This window comes from Pleurodeles waltl, chromosome 5 (assembly GCF_031143425.1).
Source record: "Pleurodeles waltl isolate 20211129_DDA chromosome 5, aPleWal1.hap1.20221129, whole genome shotgun sequence".
NCBI classification, from domain to species: Eukaryota; Metazoa; Chordata; class Amphibia; order Caudata; family Salamandridae; genus Pleurodeles; species Pleurodeles waltl.
Window position 1 is genome coordinate 1,024,984,554 of NC_090444.1, and position 18,539 is coordinate 1,025,003,092.

The 18,539-nt window shown below is 44.9% G+C and overlaps 1 protein-coding gene across 2 annotated transcripts in view; it reads right to left on the bottom strand.

The window, feature by feature from the left end:
* The window catches only part of STXBP5 (syntaxin binding protein 5), a 933,640-nt gene that overhangs the window by 290,764 nt on the left and 624,337 nt on the right, over positions 1-18,539 (bottom strand). For both annotated transcript variants that reach the window (XM_069235194.1, XM_069235193.1), the window contains exon 19: positions 17,548-17,613. In XM_069235194.1, the coding sequence (XP_069091295.1) occupies positions 17,548-17,613 (66 nt within the window). The remainder of the gene's footprint in view (positions 1-17,547; positions 17,614-18,539) is intronic.

An 18,539-nucleotide genomic window follows, 5' to 3' on the forward strand; every position in this document is an offset into this window, starting at 1 on the left:
GACTGAATATGATATAGCAATCCCAGTTAGGATGCTCTTTTTGCTCGTGGCCAAGACTGTTTCCCATTTGGATAGTCACTTTCTGTTAAGTCAGGCACGTAAAATATATATACAAAAAACACAATGGAAGGGAGAGTTACACAGAGGAATTTCCAATGGTGAAACAGTTTAAACGGTTCCATCCATCACATCACTAATGCCTCACTACAAAAATCAACACATAGCAGCAACAATACACATGAACAAGTTACTTACCTTCAGTAACGCTCTTTCTGGTGGATTTATTAACTGCACATTTCTCAGCTGTAAAATACCCCCTCACCAGACTATAAATAGAAATTTTCTAAGCACTGCATTCTGCTTGGTGGTGCCATGTGGCACTGTGCTGACTTCATTCAGCCCTGGGAAAGACAGAAAGCTGTTGCATGTAAGTGCCACATCTGCGCACCGCTGTTCGTTTCTTGCATAATTACTTCAGTGACCTCCGATGCAGAGCACAAAACAATTGTCAGTACCAGTATGCAGATCCTTAATTTGGGACTTTTTTGATGACATGAAAAAACACTCCATAAACAGGGAGGTGGGCGAGTAGTGAGGTATCTGCAGTCAGATTGAGTATCCATAAAAGCATTACTAATGTTACATAACTTGTTCTTTTGATGAGTAATACTTACAGCAGATTCCTCATCTGTAAAATAGAAACCAAAGTAGTAACTCCTAAGTGAGGAGGATCCATAAAGTGGACTCATAACAACATCCTTTTTTTTCTTGGTCATTCCCATCAGACCTGGATGTCAAGGCAGTACTGTTTTGCTAACGTGTTCACCGACACCCACATCGCATTCTGGCAGATGTCAAGGACTGGCACTCTGCATGCCAATGTATTGGTTGTAGAATTAGTCTTGGTGGAATGGGCCCTCAGTACTTCTGGATCGTGCTTTTTATCCAGTAAACAGCAGATCTTAATAAAGAGGATGACACACCTAAGTAGAGTAATTTTCTGCATACCTTTACACCTTTTTGCCCCAAGAACCCCACAAAAAACTGATAGCTCACCCAATGGTCTTGGCACAATCAATGTGAAAGCTCTAGCTGATGTGTCTTTTCTTTTGAATGGTGAGGTGGAACAAAGAACATTGGGAGAGTGATAGATTGCACAATGTGAAAAGGAGTCACAACGTTCAGCAAGGCAGCTGCCCAGGTTCTTAACTCCAGTTGTCCAGAAATGTATGTGTTCTAGGACGGCTGTACTGGAGGAATGTGGAAAAGACTGATACGATAAACTGAAGAGAACGCAATGAGAAGGACAGTCTTGAGAATAAGAAGCCACAATAAGCACCTGTGTAAGTCCTCAAAGGGAGTACACATAGGAATATCAGATTCATGTTAAGGTCCCACTCTAGCACCACAAATGGGGTAGGAGGGAACATGTGTCATTTATGAAACTGCAACACAACAAGTGATGTAAACAAAGACAGTTGGTCTGGCAAACACAAAAGGGCTGAAAGGGCTGACAAATAACCTATAACAGTGCCCATTGCAAGACCTTGCAGGCCAAAGATAAAACAAACAATAAAACCACAAACAGTTTGGTTTGTAAGGGGTCTGTGCTGCAGACTCCCCACCAGGCCACAACTTTGTCTCATCACTCGACATAAACAGACTTTGAAGAGGGATGTCTGTCAATGAGGATGACATCCCCAACATCAGGTGGTAGATAAAATGCAGTCAGCTGCCGCTGCTCACTTTCCACACATTGAGGGGGATATTATGCATGTTGGAGTGCAAAACCTTGCCCTGCTGCTGCAATAGAAAATTCAACCGAAGCGGAAGCCTAGTCAGAGGACAGATGTTCATGCCCAGAAATTCTGGGTACCACACTTTCCTGGCCCCATCCAGAGCCATTCAGATTACTTGGGTCCAGTTGATCCACATCTACTTCAGATAACAGGCAGAGGTGGAAAGGAGCCCTGTGCACCACTCTAGCATGAATGAATCTCTTAGAGCCAGCATTCTCGGGAAATTCAGTGTTTTAAGTTTTGACACTGTGTTTTCTTGGTAGTGGCAAAACAAATCCAGCCAGGGTTCTCCACACTGCCTAAAGATGCCCTGTGCGACCCCTGAGGTGCAAATCATGACCTGCTAGATGCTAGCCACCAGCTGAGGTTATCCACCTTGGCATTACGTTTGAAGATCCCACCAGGTGTTTGACAATCAGGGAGATGCCCTGACACACTGGCTACCTCCAGAGGTGCAGCACCTCTTGGCAGACGACCAAGGGCCCTACTCCAACCTGCTTGTTTCAGTAGCACATAGCAGTTGTGTTGTTTTTTAGAACCTGCACCAGCCTCCCTTGATGGACAGCAGGAAGGCCTACAGCACCAAGCAAATGGCCCACAAATTCAACAGAATAAAATGTCCACCACTGAGGATTTCATGAAGTTGTCTCCGAAACCTGGATGGAATCTCACAGAGTACCATGGTGCTGGGACCACTGAGACTACAGATTCCACTGCAGAGCCTGCATATGCCATCTGGCATTGTTGGTGAGCAGGATGCTAACAGGACAAGAAACCTCACAACTGCTGTCACTGAGTTCCAGGACCAAGGATGAAACATTAGTCCCATAGCACAAATGTTCTGGACTTGTTGCGAAGAAAGAAGGCCATGAAGAACAAGTTAATTACCTTCGGTAACATCTTATCAGGTAGAGACACAGACGAGCTGCAGAGTCCTTATCTTAGAATTCTCTCCAGGTGTCAGACTAGATCTGGAAAAAACTTTTCTTCAGCAGTACCTCTGCGGATGAGTAGGTGGTGTTCTGGGACTCCGTATTGATGTCGTCCTCCAGATATGACATTGACAGAGTCCAAGAGTCCAAACAGTCCCTCCCCCGACACACTGACGTCAGTTTCTTCTGCGACTAGAATCCGCACAACAACGCAGAGCCACTAAAACTGGCAACGGAACAGTGTATACACCCAAGAGGTGGATGTAAACCTGATGTTGCAGCCACTAAATTGAAAACAAAAGAATGCCTTGAAGCGTGACTGAAGACAGATAAAACAGTTCGCAGAGTGGGGATGATGGGTAGGTCGATGAGGAATCTGCGGCTAGTCTGTGTTTCTACCAGATAAGACGTTACTGAAGGTAAGTAACTTGTTCATCTGATAGAGACAACTAGCCACAGACTCCTTATCTTAAAATTAGATACCAAAGCAATATCAAACCAGGAGGAGGGGCTGCAAACACATCCTACGCAAGTCTAGCTATAAACAACCGGTCTAACTAAGGAGTAGTAGACCAGATATGAGAAAGATAAGGGTGAAAAGAAGTATGCAGCTCACTCAAAGCCACAGAAGATTCAAGATATGAAAATTCATGGGGGCTCAAAATGCATGGAAAGGAAAATTAATCTGTTGGTAGGGAACAACAACAGGTACAAACATGAACTGCTCCAAGGTAGGAGCCGAAGCAATGAGGTGCAAAAGCACCCCAATAATTACTGCGATAGTAGGAACGGGACACATGTCAAAGGGTAAGGCTAGGGGGTTAGGAAAAAAGGAGAGTGATGCATAGATGCTGCTTGCACCAAGATGCATAGTCAAAACCTGCAAGAAGCAGGAAGCTCAACTCTGGAAGGGAGAGAAACTGAAAAAACAGAGTGCATCTCCTGGAAGCACCCAGGGGAAATATGCATAGAGACAACACAAAATCGTGGGACTCAGAGAGACAGTTGACAGAAAACACAAAAGGTTTGACACTGGCATATTATAAATGGGTAATTATAAGGACTGGAAAAAAATATCAGAGATACCCATACACAGAGATAGAGATGTAAAGACATGAATGTGTCCATACAGAAAATGTCCAGAGGCATGCATAGGATTAAGACAACACAGATGTTATAACCTAAAGGCACCACAACGCCATAGGGGGAAGCTGAACACTTCAGCAGTAGGCGTCTATGATACCACGTGCTCAAGACCTGAACCCTGGGCTACAGGCTCTGGTTCCATATAAATATACATATTTGTGACTCAGAGCAGAAATGAGACATAGGTTTACATGCCGATATATATGTAAGAAGTAGAGAGAAATAAAAGAGTTGCGCAAGAGCAACAAGACAGGAGGACAGAAGGAGGGGAGAGAGAGTACACTCCTCAAGAAAGGAAAAAACAGCCAAAGATGAAAATCAAGGCTAGTGCACTAAAGTAAAAAGAGGATGGGAGAACTAACTCACCTTGCGGTAAACGGAATCAGAAGCACGAGGCAGAGAAATACCACTGAAGGAGATGACAATCACAGAAGGGCAGAAGCAATAGCAATGACAATTCATCAAACAGAAGAAAGTCGTTGGAGGGAGTAATTAAGTAAAAACAGCAATATCCCAAAGGGACAACCAGCGTAGAAGAAAGTGATCCAAGATATGGACCAACCATGAAATACTGAGAAAAAGAAAATATATGAATCTTTGACCCCAAGAAAAGGAGTCTGGCCCTAGGCCTGCAGAAGCATGCAAGGCCAAAAGTGAAGAACCAGAGCCGGAGCTTACAGTCTGAACGCAAAAACAATATGTGCGGAAGAATATGATGTGCTGAACTTTGCCCGGGGGACTACACATCCAGACTGCTCTTGGCCCCTGGCGGCGGCCATCTTACTTGCCCAACTGCTCACACTTGTGCTGAGGACCAGCGCTATATAGCACTACCAAGATCACCGCTGCACGGGACGTGCTGAACTTTGCCTGGGGGACCACACATCCCAGACTGCTCTTGGCCCCTGGAGGCAGCTATCTTACTTGCCTAGCTGCTCACACTTGTGCTGACAACGAGAGGTATATAGCGCTACCAAGATCACCGCTGCGTGGGATGTTCTGAACTTTGCCTGGGGGACCACACATCCCAAGCGCTATATAGAGCTACCAAGATCACCATTGCACAGGACGTGCCCGGGCCCATCCATGCCTGGTGGAGCCCAAAGGAGGCTGGGCCACCCTTCTAACATTTTTTTTTGCATAAATCAAATTGGCCTCATAGGCTGCAGCTGTAGCGGTTGTATTTTGGCAGGGGGGGTTACTGACCTTGCAGGCCCAGCCGGGACCTAATTACTTATTATACTTAACAAGTGATATTGCATGTGGGTAAAAGAAAGGCAGCAGGGGGTGGGGCTGGGATAACTGTGTGCTGACAAGCATTGATAATCTTCTACTTGAATGCAAAGAAATACTGACCTCCCCCATACAATGCCCCCAAAAACGCTCATGGTCTGTGTCCTTCCATAAATTTAGGGGTTAAACGCAGGAAAATCCCTAACATGGTTAAGGTACGAGACATGCAGGTGTGTGAAAACAAAGGGAAAGGGGGGTGGGTCATGCCACTCACACTACAACGCAGGCACACAAATCATCATTTGATGACAGTAATATACTGCTCCACATTAATTGTTTCAGTCTCCTAAGAGACGTTTTAGACACACATGATGATCCTGTCACCAGTATTATAGCAGTGAAGACCATAGTCACAACTGTCGCCCCCAACATGGCTGAGTCCCAACATCTCTCTCATATACAAGAATTAAAGGCTGAGGTGGCTGAGCTCATATCTATGGTATCCACCTTAATCTCTATGGTTAGACAGATGACTCCATTGGCCGTGATGACTCCCTTGGTTGGGGTACATTATCTATTTTGCCTAGCTTCCCTTTGCCAGTTGGTACCAAGAGTCTTATCCCTTTGCCTGGCTCTGCTGGTGCTAGTTTGGCTCCTTGTGTCGGCAAATGGCCAGCAGGCAGGAGGATAGGGAATCTTTGCCAGGCTTCCAATTGTAGTAACACAGGCATGGTCAAGGAGCCAAGAGTCTACTGTTAATCCTCTGGGCCTGTAGATAATGGTACCTCTAACTGTGTGGGAAATTCTGTTCCTGGCAGGCCCAAATCTACAAATACTGTTTTGATGGTCAATGTACCCAAGCTACACTCTGCTGCATCTAGAGAGAGCGGAGAAGCCATTAAAAACAAAGGCAATTAATTGGATAAATTATGTGAGAGGTTGCCATTCTGTGATCCATGAGGACATTACTAAGGCAGTTAGGAGACCAGATCCTGCTATGCCTTATGATGTGATCGAGCTGACATTCAGGGCCAAGGGTACAGTAGATTATCTGGTGGCCTTAGATGCCAGAACATGTCCACCAAGGAACTCCAGTATCCAGTTCAAATACCCCAGGCTCTCTATGCATTATAATGCTCGACCTCTCCCTCATTCAGGGGGTAGTTCATCAGGTTTAAATGACGATGACTGACTCAGTGCTTCATCTGAGATAGCCTCAGCCTATTCACCACTCGTTCCCGCATTAAATAATGTAGCTGGCCCTGGCATTAGTGCTCTCACTGCTCCTGTCCCCGAGTCTACTAGTTCCTCTACCTTTGACAGCTCTTGCCAGACATCGCAAAACCAGTTAGTTAAATCCCCAGCCAATGGTGCCATGATCACACCTATGTTGCACCTGGCATCTCATAATGATTGGGGACACCTCGTCTCCTGGAATGTGGCAGGTTTAAGTTCTACTGCCTCTTCGCCAGCTTTTGATCACTTTATTGAGAATTACGATATGTGCCTTTTCCAGTAAAAATGGGCAGTGGATCCGCTCTTTCTGTCTGGGTTTCTGAATTTTCATATTCCAGCACTTCCTAGCAAGAGGGTTAGACCATCTGATGGTCTAACTACATGGGTTAGAACAACATTTAACTGTCACATATTGAAGTTACCGATTGACTCTCTTGACATATTAGGCATTCAGTTATCATTTGCGTCAAAGTCCAGAGTAATTATTATTAATATCTATGTAAGGGTGCTTGGGGGGTGGGGGCGGCTGGTCTTCAGTACGCTCCTCATGCAGGAAGCATTTCTTAGGCAGTGCCCCCGGTATTTTAAAAATATTGTAGCAGATGACTTCAATGTCACTTTTGAGACTTTAGACTGGGATGATCTCGGCTCCACGGATGAGGAAGATCTGATGTGGTGTGTTCCATCCTTAGACATCTCCTCCCATCAATAGGTGGTCGCACGTAGCTGTGCAGTTAAAAGCCTTGACTATGGAATTTGGGCTTTGAGCACTTAATGGCAGAACTAAATCAGATGCTAAGGGATGTCACAGGTATAACAAAACTAACCGTACAAGCAGAACTGATTATTGCTTAGTTGATTTGAGATTGTGTCCTCTGGTCGTTGACATGATAGTTATTGAGAAGATAGAGAGTGACCATAATCCAGTCTCTGTTCAAATGCTTGCTGTATGTAATCAATTGTCTGTGCCTTGCATTCCCACTATACTGCTAATGGACATTAGCATGACAAAAGACATTTCAAGTGGCTAATATTTTAAGTTCTGTCAACGCTGTTTTGAGGTCTTGGTTGGCACAGCTCGAGAAGGGCTCCACAACTAATAATGTGCAATTGACTGTATGTCATGTTCTTTGTTCTGAAAGTATTGCGGCCCATCTCATGGTAGGTGGTAGCATTGGTGGCAAAAGTCTCAAAGGGAAACATCCTTGGTAAAATAAGGACTGCCAGGCCTTAAACAAACAACTGGTCAAAGCTATCAAAACGAAGGATATAGCCTCTATCCACATAGCCCAAAAATCTTACAGGGCTGCTATCTGGATGAAATATGGTGGGCCGCACTGAATAAAGCTGCATCTGATAGATAAGGACTGTGCAAGATTTTGGTCCTTGGCCGTGCGAGGCCCTGATAATGGTGTGTTGGGTGTAGAAACTAACATTGCACCATCAGATTGGGTTAACCATTTCAGTCAACTATACTCTACCAATTGTTCTAGTGTGGTGTATGAGCAGAACTGGGCTGTTCCCGCCATTATTGATCAACCACCCAACTTTCCAATTTTACATTTGTTCACTCTTTCTGATGTTGTACATTCATTACGCACCCTCAAGCATGGTAGGGCGTCTGGCCAGGATGGCAGACTTATTTTTGACTGACATAGATGCCTGGTCCAGATACATCCTTATTTTATCTAATGTAATAGGCGTGGGGCACCAATCCCTGATTCGTGGAAGAGTGCTGTTGTACCCATCCATAAAAAGGGTGATAGATCCTTGCCCTGTAACTGTAGGCCTATCAGCTTATTAGACTATGTGCAAAAAATGTTCTGCCACTGCTTTTTGGGGAAGATCCAGCATTGGATATCTGAACATGACATTCTCAGCCCACTGCAAGCTCGGTTTTGCATAAAAATTTCCACTATTTACCAAGTTTTTAGATTCCTGCTTCTATATTTAAAAACGGTCTTAATTGGCAAAGGAAATCTTTATGTTGCGTTCGTGGATCTAAAATCTGCGTTTGATTTAGTACCCCGCAATAAGCTGTGGGAAGTTCTTTTTGACTTGGCAATGCCTCCCACCTCCTTTCCTTACTAGTGTGCCTCCATGAGGACACCTATGCACGCGTCAGGTGGGGTGATCAGGGGCAACTTACTGACAAAATGCCAGTACAAAGGGGAGTAAGACAGGGATGCGTCCTTGCTCCAACTTTATTTTCATTGTATATCAATGATATTGCTCCCTTGTTAGCTATGGTGGAGGCAGATGCACCATGTATAGGTGCCTGTAAAGTTCCTGTATCTCCTAATCTCCAAGACCCCCTAGTGGTCTACAGAAACTCCTAAATCGATTTGATGAGTTCTGTCTCTCTTGGCGACTGGGTATCAATACCTGCAAAACTAAACTGATGATGTTTAACCCCGATAGATCATTTAAAGGGAAGGTAGTTCTTGGAGGCACACCGCTTGAAAAGGTGAAATGTTTTGGTTATCTTGGTTTAACAATATCTGAGAAACTGTCATGGAAATCCCATATCACCAAGGTGGCATTGAAGCAAAAACAGTACACTGGGGTTCTAGTCAGGGACTTTAGTGCCTCATATACTAAACCAATCCACCCGGCCCTTTAGACCTATGAGACCAAGGCTGTTAGTTCCACTCTATATGGTGTGAAGCCATGGGGCTATGCTAAAGTTCAAGAAATATCCATAGTTGAAAATATCTTTTTAAGGAAACTTGTTTCTCTACCATCGAGTACGCTGTTGTTTCCTCTTTTTAAGGATTTGGGTATCAAGGGAATAGGCCCTAAAGCCCGCTTACGTCCTCTCCTGTACTGGAGGCGGCTCGGAACTACTCCAGAGGTTGCCCCATTTGTTGAAGCCCTCCAGGTTGTAGTTGACTTCACTGTATTCGCTTGGCTGGTCCGAGCTTTAGGATCTCCTAACTACTGCTGCCTTTCCCTCGAAGTTGATTTAAAAAACAAGTATTGGAGGATGGTAGATTCTGAGGAGTTGCATGTAGCAATTCATTCCAAGCTGTCTCATGCTTTTGCTGATCTGAAGGATATGCATAGCTATGAGGCATTTTGGGACACAATCTCGACTCCTAAGGACAGGAAGCTGTACTTTCAGTTCGGTGTAGGAACCCTCCCATTAAGATCATTCAATAGTAGTTGGGCATTTGACAGAGCTACTGTCTGTCCAGCTTGTAATGCCCCTATTGAAAATTTGCCCCATGTATTTACTGTCTGGCCCGCTTATGTAATCCCTTGCAGGAAGTGCCTTGCACCTGCCTGGAGGGAGCTGGGTGTCTACAGGACTGCTATAGCTCTACGAATTCTTAAATCAGACACTGATCATATTTTTGTTACTACTGTCGCTAAATTTCTTGGAGCTATGTGGACCAATAGAGCAAAGATTTTATCTTCTTTTATTTGAAATGGCCTTGTATGTATAGTTTTACGTAATTGTAGGTTGCTCTTCCAACGATGGACGTGGTTCAGCACACTTCGTGAAATGAATTGTTAATTAGTGTGTGTACTCATAATACTACTGTGTAGTGTGTATCTTATGGAGACGGTTTTGGGAGGGGGATATTGTTTTAGCTGTTGTAGCTACTTGCCACAAAATCATGACCTTCTGTTTAAGCTTAAGAAGGGAGATGTTGCAGCTGGTGGCTACATGACAACTGTATCCATGTGAAAAGAACTCATTGCTTCCATTGCTTTTGGGCCAAAGAAGCTATGTATTGACTATCTTGAATTTGTGGCCTAAAATCGTGGAATCCTGCAATCGACTAAATTATCTGGGAAAGTGCTTCTTCTCTTAGTATTGTATCTGGAGTTGATCGCTGAAAAAACTATTGCATTTTGTTTACTGATTTATCACTTTCATATTTTTATGAATACGGTCCCAGAGTACTCTCTCTGCGCAAACCTTATGTTTTAAGTCTTGGGCCCAGTGATATTTATTATTATATCGATTTTATCCTTGTTTTAACTTATTTTTATGTACATGAAATGTGGTGGTTTTTTTTTGTCTATGTTTTGTGCTTTTATGGTACTAGTTACCGAAGTAACGATTATTTGAAATGAAATGAAACAAATACGAATATTCTCATGCCGCTGAGACAGCAAGGATGAAGTAATGCTAAGAGTGCAAGCCTGCATGTAAAATGCCCACAGTAGGTGGCAAAAGATGTACCAAGAACACACACAGAAAGGAAAAGAAACTCCCAATGAGACGGGAACCAAAGGACAGGAACCCATACACATGTGGAGGATGCCCAACTTATCAGAGTAGGGTCAGATATTAATGACAGGCACAAAACCGCGTGAACAGCGTAGGTTGTAAGAACACCTCGCGGGCGTGCTACACCCATTCGTTTTGCAAGGACTGGAGCTCACAGGAAGGATCCTATTGTCGAACTGATGGAGGGATACAACCATTGTCCTGGGCATTGTGCTGAGCAGGAGATATTTCCACTGAACAGTAGTTACTTGCCCGATAAGAGGACGTAGATACTCATATGGAAAATATAAGATGGAGTCGACGCCCATGCGCAATGGAGCGGAAAGGGGAGGAGTCCCTCGATCTCGTGACTCGAAAAAGACTTCTTCGAAGAAAAACAACTTGTAACACTCCGAGCCCAACACTAGATGGCGGGATGTGCAAAGCATGTGTATCTGCAGCTACACATGCCATCGAACATATATATATACGTATACATATGTGCAGAGACACAGCACAGCAAGAAAGGGACTACTCTCATGATCGCCACAAAAGGGCAGTAGGAGAATGAAAATGCAAAAGAACAGAGAGTGAATAAGTGAAAACAAATTCAAAGTGAGAAAGTAGGTCCCATATGGCAACAGAGTATGCTTCAAACTTGGAGCAGATAACAGCTAGAAGAGAGGCATCTGGAGTAAAAGAGGCCATCGGAAGCAGACCATGGAAAATGGGCAGAAAAATTCTTCCATAGTACCAATGGAAAAAGACATGTGCAAAAAACAGCAGTAGAATCCTTATTGACACAAGGAACCATTCTACCCCAATAGGAGCACAGAGTAAGTTCCCAGTAAGAAACAAATATGCAGGAGAGAGTGGCGTAAAGCCTACACCAATTGCTCCGCAGATCTGGGGCTGAACACAACTCCCCATAAGGAGCACATACATTGTAGGCAACCCGCCTATCAGCAGAATATAACAGAAAATCCCTTGTGCAGAGGAATGAGACCCAGACCGGGTCCAAATAATAATAAAACCTGTCCACCATAGTGGGAAGCAGTGTTAAATGAACGTAGAGGCACTGGCTGGATGCAAACCCCTGTACAGGGGTGTTCTGCTCCACCAGAGGCACTTAACCGTGCCGCTAAGTAATTGCTTCTTCTTGTATTAGAACATTATAATAACAAAGGAACCTGCGAGGAGCAGGAAACCCCACACTGGATGTCACATGAGAACAAGATTACTCCACCACAATGCCGGAAGAACAAAGTGGAACAGGGGAAAATATTCCAACTGCCCCTGATCAAGAAAAATCAAGCCAGAAAAAGACGCTGGATCATGAAGAGGACCCAAAACGAAGTCTCACCATGAGCATCTCTGAAGCGGTGAAAGGCTGAATCGCCATCTGCACTGAAAAGGGATGTGCCATCAAAGGGCATATCAAGCAAAGAAGCCTGTACAGTGTCAGAGAAATGGAATAACATAACCATGCCCTTTGCAGCAGCGCTACTGAAGAAGCCATAATCCTTCCAACCGAATCTGTGGTACCCATATGACATCTAACCCCAAGGTTGGCAGCCTGCTGACCATCCTGTACAAAGGGCGTGAGAGCAGTTCTAGCCTTGTCAGGTAGAGAAGGCAAAATACGCTCCACTGAGTCCCACAAAACGTGGGAGAAGCGAGCAAGGACACAAGAAGTATTGGTGGAATGCAAGAACAAACTAGTTGAGGTGAAAATCCTCCTACCAGAAGTGTCCAGCTGCCTAGCTTCTCACTCTGACGGAACAAGAGGAATCTTCATAAAACTGTGTGCAGCCACAGTAGTTTGCACCACAAAACTTTGAGTAGTTGGATGCTGCCAGAGGCATGATGGATCATCCGGGGCTGGTCTGTGTGTATGTGGGATAGAGCCCTCAACAACGGGACCAGAAACTGATTGAGTCCAAACTCCCAAAAGTATATCTTAAAGGGCTGCACAAAAAAGAGGAACAGCTCCACAGTAGACTGGATGTAAGACATGATGTAAGACATCAAGAAAAGGCTCTGTGGATAATTGCACAGTAGGGAGCTGTAAATGCAACACTTCAGATACACACTTTAACATGTCTTTAGGAGCATATCTAGCCTCTGAAGCCAACACAGGAGATGAGAGGAGGCTGGAAGCCGACTAAGAATCAAGACCGCTTGCATTGGCCAAGTCAAGCAACCAATCTGATTGAAGCGGAATGCTTTCGGAATTCGGAGGCTGACAATGAAACCCAGGTGCCTCTGATGGAAGAACCATAGAGTGAGCCTCAGAAAACACCAATTGAGGGATATCTGACTCCAATGGCGTGCACCCGGCGTCAGAGTTGACGTTGATCGATGCCAGGAGGGAGAAACCTCGGAAGGGGTGTCGTCCGTCTCTGGTGATGCAACAGAGGAGGCATTGCGCTAAGTCACAGGTGCCACCACCACCTAAGTAGGCTTCAGAAGAGGGGAAACAAGTGCAGACGATGGGAGCAGTGGGAGGCTGTGCATCGCCACAGATCCGACTCTGGAGTCGAAGTAGAGTGGCCCAAAGGGCCCCAAGGATGAAGCCGCCAGTGAACACCCCATTGGGGCACCCGTCACCTCCTTAGGGCCTGAAGGCGATCCAGAGGGAGGAGTAGACCCAAAAACCGCATGCTAGGACAAATAATAGCCCCGCATCAGGGCCAGAGTCGCCCAGGCGCCAGGATGAGGCGGGAGAGACGGGGTCGACTCCTGCGCAGACTCATCAGTAGAAGATCTGGGGGAGCCGTGTGGGGGTAGTGAAGCCGGAGGATGACACAACTTCGACCGTAAGCAACGCTTACCTTGAGACGTCACCGAAGGAGACGTGCATGCGAACAACTCCTAGAATGGTCTCTGGGATGAGAAGTAGAAGATGAAGCACTACAACACCTACGAGAGTCCCGCAAAGACTGCGACACCCATGCCGGCAGGAGCTTCATCTACCACTCTTGCAACATCTTGGGCCGCAACTGCTGACAGGCGTCACAGTCGCCAGTATCATGGCGGGTGCCTAAGCACCACATGCAAACCAAGTAGGGGTCCGTGACAGACATCTGTTGAGCACAGGACCCCAAGGCTTAAAGGCAGTGGGAAGAAACACTGTTCCAATGACAAAAAACGATTGAAAGGGAAGGCCAAAATGGCCAAAGGAAACTGCTTCATTGGATCCGTGTTGCATGGGAAAAAAAACCCGGTGTCAGTGCGTTGGGGGAGGGACTATATGGACTCAGTCAACGTCGTATCCGGAGGACAACGTCGATACGGAATCACAGGATGCCCTCTACCGAAGTGCAGAGGTACTGCTAAAGAAAAGTTTTTTCCAGATCCAGTCTGATGCCTGTGGAGAATTCTAAGATAAGGAATCTGCGGCTAGTTGTCTCTATCAGATCAGCACAGTGTGAAAAGGGAATGCTCTGCAAAGAAGTCATATGTCTTTTCAGAATGTTGATCATGAACCCCGATGATGTAAGGTTCACTTTTGTCTAGAGGTGGTCCCTGACTGTGCCAAGCCTGTTGTCAAAGTAGGAGGAAATGAGTACCCACAGCTGAATATGGGTGGCGACCACCCCCTTTTCTTCTGGGAACACCCAAGGGGCACTGGTGAGGCCGAAGGAGAGCACTGCAAACTGAAAATGCTCTTAGCTTATTTCGAACTGCAGTTAAAACTTGTGGGACTGCTGCACCAGTATATTAAAATATGCATCCTGAAGGTCCAAGACCAACATCCTGTTTCCCAGCTCCAGGACAGACGGAACCTGGACCAGCAGGAGCGTTTTAATCCGTTCTTCCACGGGAAGGCACTCAGAGGGTAAATATTTAAAAGTGGAAGGAGGGCTCCATCCTTCTTAAGCAAATGAAAATAGTAGGAGTAACAACCTGTACTTATCTCAGAGTTCAGAGCCCTCTCATTGGCCCCTTTGCAAAGTAAAGATTGCACTCCTTGCAGCAAGATGGAAAGCAGCCTCTCTGATGTCAAAGGAAGCTGCAGTGTGTCAGGAAGGAAGAAAAGGACATAGCCATACTGAACAAACGGAAGAAAGATCTGTTGAATGAGATGGATTACCACCCAGGAAGAAAGTGTTGGCTCTTGCCTCCCATAGGTCGGATATGCACCGCTGAGGATAAACTAAAGCAGCTTGGCAGCTGATGCTGCAAATGTGGGAGACTGGGAAGATCTGTGCCCTAGTGGGGACCTGCATAGTACCTGCCTGATTCACCGTCCCCAGCCACAAAAGTACTGGGGTGATTAATGTGGAGGTGGGGTGATTGGGCAGGGAGCAGGAAATGCCAGTATACTAACCCCTTGAGTAGCATTGGAAAGGCTGAAACTGGTGAGGAAACTGTCTTGCAGTGTTTGAGTTACCTAAAGAACGTGCCCCTACCCTAAAACTTTCTAAGATGGAATCAGCTTTTTCAGCAAATAGGCGGGATCCATTAAGGAATATCCATATGTGATGCCTGCCCACCTCCTGAAAACCTGCAGTAACCAGGCTGGCAAGAATTACGTATTTGGCCACACCTTGATCGTCCTGAACGGTTTGAGCCAGTGAGGTCCTTATTTACTCCAGAACTGCTGCCAAGATCTTGCTAGCCATGTCCCAGAGAGCGTGCATTTATCGGGCTGGTAGGCAAACCATGATGACTGACCTCAAGGCTAGGCTTGCTAATGAGAACATTTGTTTCCTGAACGCTTCAATCCTCTTTTACTCCACTGTCCGGAGAGGTGTAGTTGGGATGTTAGGAGGGTCCACAGGAGATTAATTATGGTTTAACTTGCTGGTGGAAGCCTGGACCACCCGACTTTCAGTCACATGGTGCCAGTCTGTGACATCTGTCCACCTGGCTATTCAGTAGAGGCCAACAGCAGGGGTTAGACCAGCTGTCATTCAGAGTATCATTTATGTCTTCATAGAATAGGAGTAAAGGCTCAGAGGAAGCAGACCGGGCTATAGGCCTTCAGTAAGCATGTTCGTTTTAACCTCAACAGAAGGCAGTTATAGATCGAGGAACTCAGCAGCAATTCGAATTACCACAAGAATAGAAGAAATCTATTTTTCTTGGGGTCACAGTGGGGGAAATCAATCCTGTATCAGGGAACGTGTCAAGCCCACTGCACTCCTGGACATCCAGATATAAACTGTCATCATCATAATGCAACAGTAAATCATCCCCCATCATCACCATTGTTATTTTCGGAAAGTAAACTCTGGTCTAGATCAGATTCAAAAAGATGATGAAGCCCCTGAGGACGTCTCTGTGGTAGTAGCAGTAAAATGTCTGAAAGAGGCTGTGAAGGAACCCGTTGCGCAGGAGTGGAGTGTGCGCAAAACCTTGTGGTTCGCGAGGTCACACATAAAAGCCATCACTGGATACCCCCTTCAGTGCTGACGATGTTGGAATTTGTGTCAATGAGAGAGAGGGGCCAGCGCAGGTCTCGGAGCTTAACTAGAAGTCCTCACCAGAGTCGGTGTGAAACTCAACACTAGTTCTAAGAGCATAGATGGCACCGAGGATGGATTTGCCTGTGGTAACCCGACTGGAGGCCCCTGCGAATCCTTGCAGCCCAAAGGTGCATCAGAGAGAGCAGTAGGAGTGTCAAAATACACAGCATGACCTCTTCTAAGGCCTTGACTTGCTATTGCATTCCCAGGGGCCCCCCCAGAACTCAGCGTGCATTGATTGGGGAATAGACTCCTCAAATAGAGATCATAAGCAAGACTGATTGGCAACATGATGCCCTTGTGATTTCTCTTTCGACAGAGTGGCAGGTTGGGGTCGAGCACTGCTTCACCGTAGTTTTTCTCTTTGACTTGGACTTCAGCTAACTGCTGATTTAGACCAAGAAGAAGATCTGTCTCAAGTCCGACCTCAAGAGCAGAAGCAGATCCGCTCCCTCAACTTGGAATGGGACTTACATGAGGTCAGTGACTTCTTTCGATGTTTGGCGATGTGCAGGTTTGCTTTACTGCTCTGGATCATCTTTGGGTGCATGAAAAGGCATATTCACTGTATGACTGGGAGCTATACCTCAGACTCCAAAGACATGCTTTGTGCGGTTCCATTACCAACATCTGTTTCTGGCAATGAGAGCACAGTTTGAACCTTGTAATTTTAGGTGGGGACATTTCTCCCTTGCACACTGGATTTGTATGGGAAAACGTCAAAAATCAAAGAAAAAGTGGAGCTGGGCTCCGGATCGGAGTTCAAATACACAGAAAGAAAGGAACTGATGTTGGAGCACTTGTGTGGCCATTATATGTAGCCCTGCTATATCACTTCCTGGGTGGAACAAAGCAAATGAGGAGGTGCATGGCACCACCTAGGGGTGTGCAAGAGCACTGCTGAGAACATTTCCAGTTTCAGTCTGGTGCCTGGGAGATACTCTAAAGATGAGGAATCTGCAGAAAGAAGTATACATCAGAAAATACATTTCATTAAAATGCATTCAACTTCAGAAAAATATAATCACATGTAGGGTTCATTAGAAAATAAATACCGTTGCCTCCAACGCTCATCGCATTTCTGAGGAAATGAGATAACATTAGAGAAAAAACATGGCAATACATAATACATATCTTAATGTTCTTAGTCTTTCAAGGAATCTACATAGCTACATATTATCAAGACTTCCCAGAGCCTTAATATGCCCTGCCGCAGAACCCACAAACACCTTTGTCAAAGTCGTAGAGGATAAGATTTGGTCGAGTATTAAAGCCTGTAATCAGTGAACGTTCATTATAAATCACCTATATGCCTTAACTCTTTGCAGCACTGGAGTTCGGAAGTGTTTTTTACTCTAGATTTAAAGTATGTGAAGCCAAAGCAAAGGATAGAGGACAGTAAATTAAAATAGCACAAAATATCCTGGGTAAACAGAACAGAAACGATGCTCTATTCAGTTCACCTAAATAGGCTGTTTGTAATTATTTGAATGTCGTCCTATTACCTGAAGTGGGAGACTTGCACCGGTCCTCTGACGTCGTCGTGGTTTCGTTGATATCACAAAGACCTGCTGAAAAGTAAAAATCATAGCAGAATAATTCAAAATGAATCTGCATACCTCGTCGTATCATGTCTTATAATGGTCTATCTAGGAAAAATAGTGCACATAATTTTATTATAAAGTGTTTTTTTAATTAGTTTAGCGACATTTTGATGACAAACTGAAAATACACAAGCAAGTGATTCTGAAGGAAGTAATTAGTCTATAACATCTAAAAAAGACTCAAAAAGAAACTACCATTCTAACAATGGTGTTATGAAAGACATTAGTGATGGATTCAAAAATTGTATTAGAGGTGTGGTGAAATCAGAACACGACTTGGCATGAGCATAGAATTTTGGAAGCAATGTGGTGGCTCATTTATTTAGGTATCATAGCATCTCTAGATATGAAACAAAAACCTCAGGATGAGAGGTTATGAATCTTAGATGTTCAGACTGAGTTCTCAAAGGAAGTGTATTGATATGACTATTGCTTACACCAAAATGTTATCCTTCTTGAAGTTTACATACAAAGGTAGGTCTACTGAATTATGGTTTCATTGTGCCACGAAGCTTCACCGAATCGCTTTGGTTTTTATCAGAAAAAGAGAAGTATTACTTTCATGCTTTTTCAAAACATTCATGCGCTGTTTTAAGTATTCATGCCTATCCAGTAACTCAAAGTGCTAGAGAAGCAGGAAGAGAAAATATTAGAAGGGTACATTCCCTTAAACCATTTAAAGCCAAGACTCTCCCCTTTACGGAAAGACTTTTTCCAATGACAAAAGGGTGAGAATGAGAAATAAATTACGAACTGCGAGCTCTTGGGCCTGCATAGGAGCTAGCCAGGCTTGTTTGGATGCCCTTCTGATGGTCAGAGATCCGAGGCTTTGGTCATTGTTCGGACAGTGATCTTTAAAATGGCAAAACGGGTCTTGAACGTACAGGTTCAAA